Consider the following 9,696-nt stretch of genomic DNA (forward strand, 5'->3'; position numbering starts at 1 on the left):
TAAGGTCAGGCCTTGCACTCGGAGGAATTCAAATTGGGTGTCTGCGGCGACATTCACACGCAAATTCATGAGCCACGAGTAGTTACTCACACATGACGGATTCTGGTTTCCACCAATCCCAAGGGCAAATGAATGCTCTTAACTGCTAAATGCATTCGTGTTTGTCTGGTAGATTCTAATGTTGGTTGTCTGCAGTTTTAAAAGGCCAATTTTGAAGATTTCTGTTTGAACTTTAGACCTAAGTAAAGTCAAGGTCAGGCCTTGCATTTGGAGGAATTCAAATTGGGCCACAAACTTTCTTTAAAACTTAGAACTATCGCAACAGAATCTCTTGTCAGTTTACCTAGCCTTGTCAAGCAGTGTTGCGTACACCTTTTTTCCCTCTGCTAGAGCTTAAAGTAAACATTACTATAGGAGAACGAACAAAAACGTAGATGACTATTATACGACTCCAGTGCTGCAGCCAAAAAGAACAAAGAAGACACTCCTTTTCACTTTTGCCCACTTGCGCTCTTCAACGCACCACCGAGCACCACCGTCTCCAGCTGTTGCCGTCCTGTACTTCGGGCCGGCTTGTACACCGTCGACCGCATGTACTACATTAATAACGGCAAGGAAAACCCAGTTAGTATTCTCTTCACATTCCCCTGAAAATGTTCGTCCCTCCCGCCCTCCTCATCTTCAGCTCATCTGCACAAACTGTACGTGCTTTGTTTACTTCCTCGTAGCCGGCAATTAGCTTGAATTAGGGACGCTCTTAATGTTAATGATGGCAGCAGATGGGGAGCCACCGCTCGGATCGGATAAGACGCCGCCCATTCATTCGGCCTCCCAAGGCCTCCACACCCTATAGCCAAGCCTCCTCCTCCTCCCCACTTCACCCGACCTTCCTCTCTCCTCTCTAGCCGAACACACACCATCCTCCCACCCGCTTTACAAGAGACCCGACCGCTCTTGTCTCCCCCGCCTGCGCGCGGCGGAGTCTATACCGTAGCAATTAAAAACAAGCCGAGGAACATGTTACGCAACACAGCTGCCCTATCTGTGAATGTCAATGGGTGAACACTGAGGACCAGTGGGGCATCATTAATGCATCTGTCATGATTTAGTCATCAGCTGACTAACTTGTTTATGCCCTCCTGCTGAAAGACAAACACACACACAAATGCATAAAATGAAAAAGGCAGAAACATGCGCCGTTCGCCGAGTGTGGCTGATACGGCTTTCCGTCAGTCGGCTTTCTGCCCCGTCGTCGTGAGTCACGAGCGGCTCTCAGTGACCTGACACAAACCGGAATATGAACCTGGTCGCGGAGACCGTGGTGACAGCCGTTACATGCACCACATACAATGTCATTTGTTATCTAGGCAGGCAGATTGCCCCCCCCCAAAAAACACACACACACAGGTAACACACACTGTACCTGGATCCATTTATTATATGTGACAAATATAAAACCAAGTGTTGAGTATGCATTCTGGCTAATAGATCCAATGCGTTCCTGCGTACATGTTAACTTACTGATTGTGTGCGTTTTTTACGCGTTTGCATATTTGCCTGTGCATGTCCCCGCTTTCCCGCAGAGAGAGTGGCCCTGTAAGCTCCGGCCTACATGCGCGTCTCACATCCTGCTTAGGATGTCAGTCAATGTAACTCTCATCGGCTCACGCTGACAATATGCAGGATGTGACAGGTATTTCTTGCGTGCTTCATTGGCTACTCTAAACTTGGTGACGGCTAGTCAAATGGCTGGACAGCTATGCGCACTCATCTGTACCAGGCCGTGTGTGTGTGTGTGTGTGTGTGTGTGTGTGTTTAAGCCGCTTTCACTGTCAGGGAGTCTAACAGCCGGCAACAAGCAGACCTGGGTCATTGTTTGAAATTCTGAAATATTAACGGATTTGGCTGCTGAGGTAACACGGGAGGATTTAGCCTAAAGTGGCCCAAATGCATCAAAGGTTAAGACCAATTCTCCCGAGCGAAAATTACGTAACCCTCTTGTTATCTTCGGACCCAAGGGAGAATCACCCGCAAAAAAATAAAACAAACAATTTACTCCCCGGCCTGCCTCCGGTGAACCCTGAACAAATGACCCTTTCCCCCGAGGCTTTTCAAGGTTAAACCCAAAACCCGCAGCCACCCCCAACGCTGCCTGAGGACGGCCGTACACAGTCCAGCGAGCATGTCCGACCTGTCTGTCAGGTGTCTGTGCGGAAAACATCAACGCGGACAAACATACGTACCCCTCTGGGCGCCCGACTAAGCCGAGTCAATCTGACTCTGACTCAGCCCCATAAAGGGCTATTTTGGACAAATGTCAGTGGGCAGTTTGTGCGTATTGGTCAAATGTTTGTTGTTTTCTCTGTCAAACAGAGCGAGATTGTTGTTCGGGATGACACCGCTGACCTCTTTTCTACCTTCGCTCGGGCTCCGAGCTGCGAGACAGATTAAGATGTGTCCCGCGCGTCCTCCCCCAACCTACAGAATGTCACTCATCCCGGCGGCCACCGTTTGATGTGCGTCTGTGTAAAAATAACTTCCTCGCGCACTTGTTTTCTCTCGTTTTCTCCTTGCTACTTTTTTTTTTTTTTTTAAACCGCATTTTCTCCCTCGCCTCTCGCTTCATCTCTCCTCCCTTTCTCCATCTCTCCGCGCATTTATCTTAGTCGCTGGAGAGTACCCGGCTGATCCTGTCAATAAGAAAAGTATGGATTTCTCCAAGGCCAGCTCCTGAAGTAGCATTTGAGGATTGATATGTACATTGCTCATTCTTGACAGTGACGTTTCGAGTGAGGTTACTTTTAGCCGCGGCGCACGACAACCCCGGCTGAAAAGGACACCTGTCAAGCGGAGGTAGACTTGTGAAGCTGGAGCGCATCATTTATTTCTGCATCAGGCGTCTCGCTGACACTCTGACAAGTTTCTCCTCTGAAGGACTGACCGAACTGAAGATGAAATCCCTCGAATTAACCGCATCAGGCTCGCCCGTCTGCAAATGAGGCCCAGAGGGATTTGCTTGACTGTATCAATGAAACAATGAAATCCGTAGGGACTCTGAGCAACATGTTCGTCACCACGCTCTTATCAAAGGATAATAGATTTGAGTGTTCTGTCAAATGACTGTTCACTAGGCCCCAACCATCAACAGCAATTGTCCAGTCAATGCTTAGCAATAATAACTAGGCTTGTCGAGCTCTGGATCGCTTCACCTGTTGATGTGTGTCTCCTGTAGTAGGAAAGGTACGTGCTAAGGCAAGTATTAAGAAGGCAGTGCTGTTTTTAGCCTAAAAAAACAAAAAAGAAAATGTGTAAAGACTGGAATAAAACAGTGTGTTTATTAACTGTAACCATCGGCAACCTACTGGGCTAAAAACAAAAATGACGTGCATGTGGATGTGCCAAAAATGTGCAGTTCCTCAAGTGGCCACTAGAGGCTGGCTCCAAAAGTGAGTCAATCCCAATAGACATCCGTGTTAGAACTCCCAACTTTACAGCAGAAACAAACGGACAAATCATTTCAGCATTTTGTTTATTTTTTTCCTAACAAATTTTTATTGCTGATTTGAAATTAAACCAAAGAGCATTTATTGTTTGTTGTTATTTGCTTGTTGCTAATGGATTCCTGCCCTTCGACTGTTGTTGTTTTTCTACACTAGCGTTAGCAATCTGGCTGGTCAAAGAACTAAACAAAATATCGATGGATGGTGGTTTTCGAACAGTTTTTGGGCTGGAAAACTATAAGCTGTTTTTGGCTACGCTGGCACAGTACGACAAGACTATTGCTAACTACATCCACCGGGTTTCCACAGTCTAAGACCAGTGCTACATGCACAGTCTAAGCAGTGCTGCACCTTTATTTCCAAGTGTTTCCCATGGATTGCTAGCTTGCAATGATGCAGACTTTTAATACATCTTGCAACCTCAGCTTCGATCTGTAGAGAATGTACTGTACGCAGCCATCACCACCCACGACAAAGTATTTGCAGGGGAAGATAAAATACAGCTTTGAATATATAAAGTATCCTTATTTCCTTTATTTAAGTTTCTTGCTTTTAACACTGTAAATGTGTTGCACTGCACTGTAAAGGTATATCAACAGTAACTTAGATGGGTTTAGCAAACTACCGACCATCACAGTGACCATCAATCATCTCAAAGAAATTGCTGCTTAGGCACAGCATCCTCGCGGTATTTTTTTCCCTGGCCTCTGGAAAGAATATTCTTAAAAATCACCAAATAAAGAAACACTTTTGTACAGCAGCAAGGGGTTAAATTTCCACTCCCACAGTACTTTCCGCCCTCCGTGATGCTAAATGATTTGAATATACATTTTATAACCATTGCCACAGTCAAATAGTGCATTTGCTGCCTTTTGCAAGGCGCTCGCTTTTGACAAAGCGATATGTAGTCTCGGCAGTCATCTCCCATACCCCCTTCTCTCGGTGAAAGGCTTGCTGCTGTCTCCCTCCAGAGAGGAGGATGCTCCTCGTCGTGCCCTCCACCATTTTAGACTGGCAGATGAAACGGCGAGAGGAGCTATCTCTCTCTGCGTGCGCCGACGCGGGGAGCTCGGCGAGGAAGAGGCAGAGCGGGCGCGCCGTTAGAGGAGAAAAGCGAAATCACCTCGGGTTATCTGGCGGCTTTTGTGACAGCCTGATAAGACGTACAATTCAAAACAGAGACGGAAAATAGAGAGGAGTGACTGAAAGACAGAGAGAGACAGAGAGGGATTTGAGCCAGTCAGATGTAAAAGCATCGCAAAAAATCAAGCAGTGGCTCTTGTTAAGTCCTTTAAGTCCCTGTTAAGTTCATAGAAAATGACATTCCTTTCAAATTTATAATATATAATGTCAAATCTGACAGAGACAAAAAAAGAGACCTGCAGTTTATATAGGAGCCATTAGTTTCACTAAAGACAGCGTGTGTTATCTTTAAGTGTAGCACAGAGTAGAGTGCATTTGACACGCAACAGTACAAAGCAGCATCATCAGGAAACAGGGGAAGACAGTTCTGAAACAAGGGGAATTGCAAAAAAAAAAGTCTCAGATGTCGACCTAGGTCTTAATCATATGTTCCATTAGGTCGATTCTGATTGGGGTATTTAGGCTGCGAGCGGAGTGCTATGAGCAGAAGTGGCACCTACTGAGAGAAAGACTGTGATTACTGTAATCAAGACTTTTTCACTGTGGAGAACGGAGAATACGGAGCAGGAAGGAGCACAGAAGAAGAGTCCATGGTGCAACCTCTGAAAGTGAGCACAAAATGTGATAATATTTGAAAATATGAGCTCAAGTGCATGCTTACGCATGTTTTCTAGACTTCGTAGGTGCTCTGCGTGCAGGATTCCATGTAATCTCGCGCGCATTCGAGGAGACGAGGGCGGTTTTCATCCTCACGTAAATATCTCTTCCTACAAAAGGGGCAGTTTACACTAGACAATCCCCGGGCCAGTCTGTCTCCGTCTCCCTCTAATCTTCCAGAGTATTTACGCAGTTACACTTCTGCCAGTGACAGCATGTGTTCGGCCGAGTATGAAAAAGCCTCTTTGATTGGGGTTTGTAAGCAAGTGCTGAGGGCCTCCCCCCACCAGTCCCTCATCCCCACTCCATCACTTCCTTTTCAGTTTCTTCCTCTCCGATTCTCTGTGGATCCAGCTCAGGCTGGGCCTGATGGGATCCCACAACGCACCCCCACCACCACCGCCACCCCCCTTGTGGTTCTGGGTCGGTACCGGCCTTGGTAATTGATCCCTCTGGGCCCTCTAGGCATATCCAACAGTGGGTTGAACAGAATCACCACTAAGAAGACAGCTGCTTGGCCACCCCAGACAGGCTGAGAGAAAGGGGAAAGGAGAAAGAAATCCTGTTGCTGCTAACCATTACCTCTGCCTGCCAGCTTCCTTCTGGAGGGAGCCAAGTCAGCACATTGCCTAAGCTTGGAAAATACTAAGCCCTCCATTTTGGGAAGCTGGGAAAGAAGCTGGGACTGTTAGCAGAGAGAGAGGCAAGGGGAACTGACATGAGGAATGGGAAAGTCAGTCTTTTTGAGTTCTTATCAGCAGCCTTGTGGGATTGATCCGCTAAGAGAGCAGTATTGCTTAAACCCAAAGCCTCTGCTAGCCAGCGAAAGAGTCCCCTGTCTGTATTTAGGCCTGAGTGTCAACACCGCTCAGTTCCAGAGCTTCAGCCATTTCCATGTGGCCGGCAAAGGTAATTGATTTCATAAAGCGGCGCCTGATAGCTGGCTTGTGTTTGCGCTGCCAGCAGCTCCAAGTTACAAGAGGTGCCGTTTTAATCCAACACGCAGGCAACAACAAATACACACATGCAAGGACAGAACACATACACACTGACAGCCGCCAGTACAGTATAATGTTCCTGTTTTTTTGAAAAACATGTTTCTGTAAAATGTCTGTTTGACTCAATGACGGACTACTAGCACACCACGACCAGGAACTGTGTTAACTTGGTTGCTATCTTTCGCATATTAACATGATAACTAGCTAATAAGTGCTAAACGAAAAAGTGAAGCAGTGGCTGGTGGAAATGCATCGGTTTTGCAACTTAAGACTCTTTTAGAGTACTGCGGGACATAGTAGCCATACGCACATAGCCTACGCTGGCCCATAGTTTCATTTCTGGGGAGGTGCACGTCAGCCACAGTGCTAGGGTCTGCGCAGGTTCTGCATATGCTCTGCACTGTCGCCATAGCTACAGCATCAAACTGACGCAGAAGTCTAAACAACCTATTAGTTCATACAAATCAAAAATCTTCCCTGATGATAGCTATGATAGATAACCACAATCAGCAGGCATCCTCCTCTGGAGACCATGAATTGTCTTTTCAGAATGTTGCCTTCATTCATAGGAAAAGTGAAATGTTTGACTTGCAGATGGTGTCTCATAAAAAAAAGCCAGGGGTTCACCCAAATTCAGTCGGCTACATTCTCTGGGGATCATGACTATATTCACCAAATTTTGTTCCAACCTGCCCAGTATGTTCTATTTCCCTTGAAAAGTGAAACATTTCCGTTGCTGGTGTGCTATAGGGAAGTGTCAAGGGTTCACCAAAGTCAGCAGTATCCGTCCTCTGGGGATGATGAATCGTCTTTTCAGGAATTTGTGTCAAACCACCCAGTGCTAAGAAAAGTGAAAGTTTGACTTGCTCATGGTGCCACAAAAAAAAAACAACTCAAGGGTTTACCCGGAGTCAGCGGGCTACATCCTCCGGGGATCATGAATGTATTTGCAAAATTGAGTACTAACCCGCCCTGTGTGATATTTCCACAGAAAAATGAAACATTTTACCTGCTGTTGGTGCTACAGAGAAAAGTAAGGGGTTCGTCAAAGTCAGCAGTATCAATCAATCCTCTGGGGACCATGAATGCTGCTACAAAATGTTGTGCCAAATCAACTGCTGACACATTTTCCTTGAATAGTGAAACATTTTACCTGCTGGTGGTGCCACAGGGAAAGGTCAGAGGTTCACCAAGTCAGCAATATCCATCCTCCGGCGACCACGAATGTCTGCACCAAATTTAATAAAGACCCTTATAGAACATGACACATAAGTGAGGATTATTATGATTAACAAATAATAGCCAAAGAATTTTAAGAATTATGACAGAATCTGTGATTTATGCTGTTTTCCTTTGAGGAGTCAGCGATGAATAACTCATGGCCTCCTACTATTTTGATTCCATGTGGGCTACTATTACGCAGAGTCAGACCCTGCTTCGTTTCCACACGTTTCCACAGTAACACTTTCCTTTTGACAAATGCATTTTTGACTAATCCAAACAGGAAGCGACACAAGCAGTTAAAGAGCACCAAGGGCCTCATGGAGGCAGCAAGGTTATCAAATGCATCTTAAGAAGATAAATTTGGTAACGTTGGTGGCGATGGTGGCGGTGGTGTGACTATGTCCAAATCGGGTAAAAAAGGGACAAATGAAAATAAAACTCTGCATGGGCTTCGGGCTTAATAACCATACCCCCTTCCCCTCTCCCTCTCTCCCCCCAGGCTCTATGACGCGACAAGGGTCCCCCTCGACACTCTTGCACTATGGAGAGCATTGATGACCCCTTGACAGACAGCCAAAATCCATCTACCAACAACACAGATACCAACACCACCACCACCATCACAACAGCTCCACCCATAACCCGGTCCCCGCAAAGGCAGGAAGCAACACAAGCAGCTAAAGAGCACCAAGGGCCTCATGGAGGCAGCAAGGTACAACAGAAAGCCCCTGAATCCGGATATACTTCCTTCAAGAAATCATTTGATGTGTGTCTACACTTCTTATAATGAAGCTAGTTTTGCGCAGTCCAGTCCAGTCTTGTGTATTAGTCACAACCATAATGTCTTTTAATCTGATGAGTATGGGTTCAGTAAAACACAAACACATCAACCCCCAGCTTTAGGGGTGAACGTGCGCAGGAAGCATTGGCTCACATGCACGCGTAAATCCAAATACAACTTAAACAACCGTCTGCTTGCTTGATATCTTTATTTAGCTCAGTCATCTTTCCATAAGCTCTCCGTTTCCCCGGCGTGCGTTCGAACCACAGAAAATCCATGGGGTGCAGCAAAGAAAGAGAAAAAAAAAAACAACAGTAAAAACCCATGGGTTTATTTTCAGCCTGCTTTATTGGCATTGTCTTTAAAGCACTGTGTCAGATGGCGTCTGTGCACTCAAATAAAACCAGGCGCCAGGCTGACTGGGATATTAATACATGTGATTGGGAAACAGAGAGTAGCCATGTAGTAAATTTAACGTACAGCGCAATAAAAGGGGGATGAGGCCAAAGTCGTAAAAAAAAAAAAAGCCCACTCTCTTGGAGTTTCTGAAAACCAGGCTCTTCTATCGGTCAATATTGTCAGCATTTATGACCCATGTTATAATTCGCTTTCGAGGAAAAATCTGATCCCGCTGCTTTTCCGTCCAGACAGCAAGTCTTCAGTAGATCTGAAACTATTAATAGAGTCAGGGTGGAACGCGTGTGATGAACTCATATCCCCTGCTCAGGACGTCAGATGGAAGATCACTGTCTGATAGCTCACAGAGAAGGCCATCGGAGATCGGATATAAACATTTGATCTTCAAATATATAGTGTAAAAGGAGACTCTACTGTATATTGCCTGCAATCATCTGATCTCATACAATGCCGTAGCAGTACAGTCGCTCACACTGTACGAGCCGATATAATCTATACGTCGCAGTGTACTTAGGGACGTGTAGGCAACATTTCAGCAATCAGTGCCATTTTGTTGTTCCTGTCTGATGCCACCGTGGATAAATCTGTCCTAATGTTCCCTCTTGAGCATTAAATTCTGATCGTATTGCAGGATGCAGATAGTGAACAGTGTTTGCTTTGATGTCCTTAAGAAATTCAGTATGAAAGGGCTGATAATGACATAACACCCCAGATAGCTTTGAACTCCCTCTTAATGTGGAATAGGACCTGGTGTCTGGAGGCCCCCGCGCATACATGTTCATGTATTTTGATGTCGGGCGTCTGCTTCAGGCGCTACCCGACTTCACAGCGCGTAATGAGCGATTTCCCGTCCCTTATTAACCTGTGGAAGATTCCTAACCTGCGAGCCCGCTTATGAATATTCATCCAGGTGGCTATTGTGAAGCTCGCGATCTTAAAGAGAGCGCGCAACATCAAACAGCGAGGGCGCAAACAA

General features: G+C 45.9%; 1 protein-coding gene across 1 annotated transcript in view; it reads left to right on the forward strand.

The window, feature by feature from the left end:
* LOC311508591 (chemokine-like protein TAFA-5) overlaps positions 1–8,307 on the forward strand; it is a gene marked incomplete at its 5' end in the record, with an annotated part of 96,074 nt that extends 87,767 nt beyond the window's left edge. Inside the window, one exon of the mRNA XM_084573422.1 lies at positions 8,022–8,307. Coding sequence (XP_084429548.1) covers positions 8,022–8,030 — 9 coding nt within the window. The 3' untranslated portion in view covers positions 8,031–8,307. The remainder of the gene's footprint in view (positions 1–8,021) is intronic.
* Between the last annotated feature and the right edge of the window lie 1,389 nt (positions 8,308–9,696).

Source organism: Chelon labrosus (assembly GCF_963514085.1).
Source record: "Chelon labrosus genome assembly, chromosome: 23".
Lineage (NCBI taxonomy): Eukaryota > Metazoa > Chordata > Actinopteri > Mugiliformes > Mugilidae > Chelon > Chelon labrosus.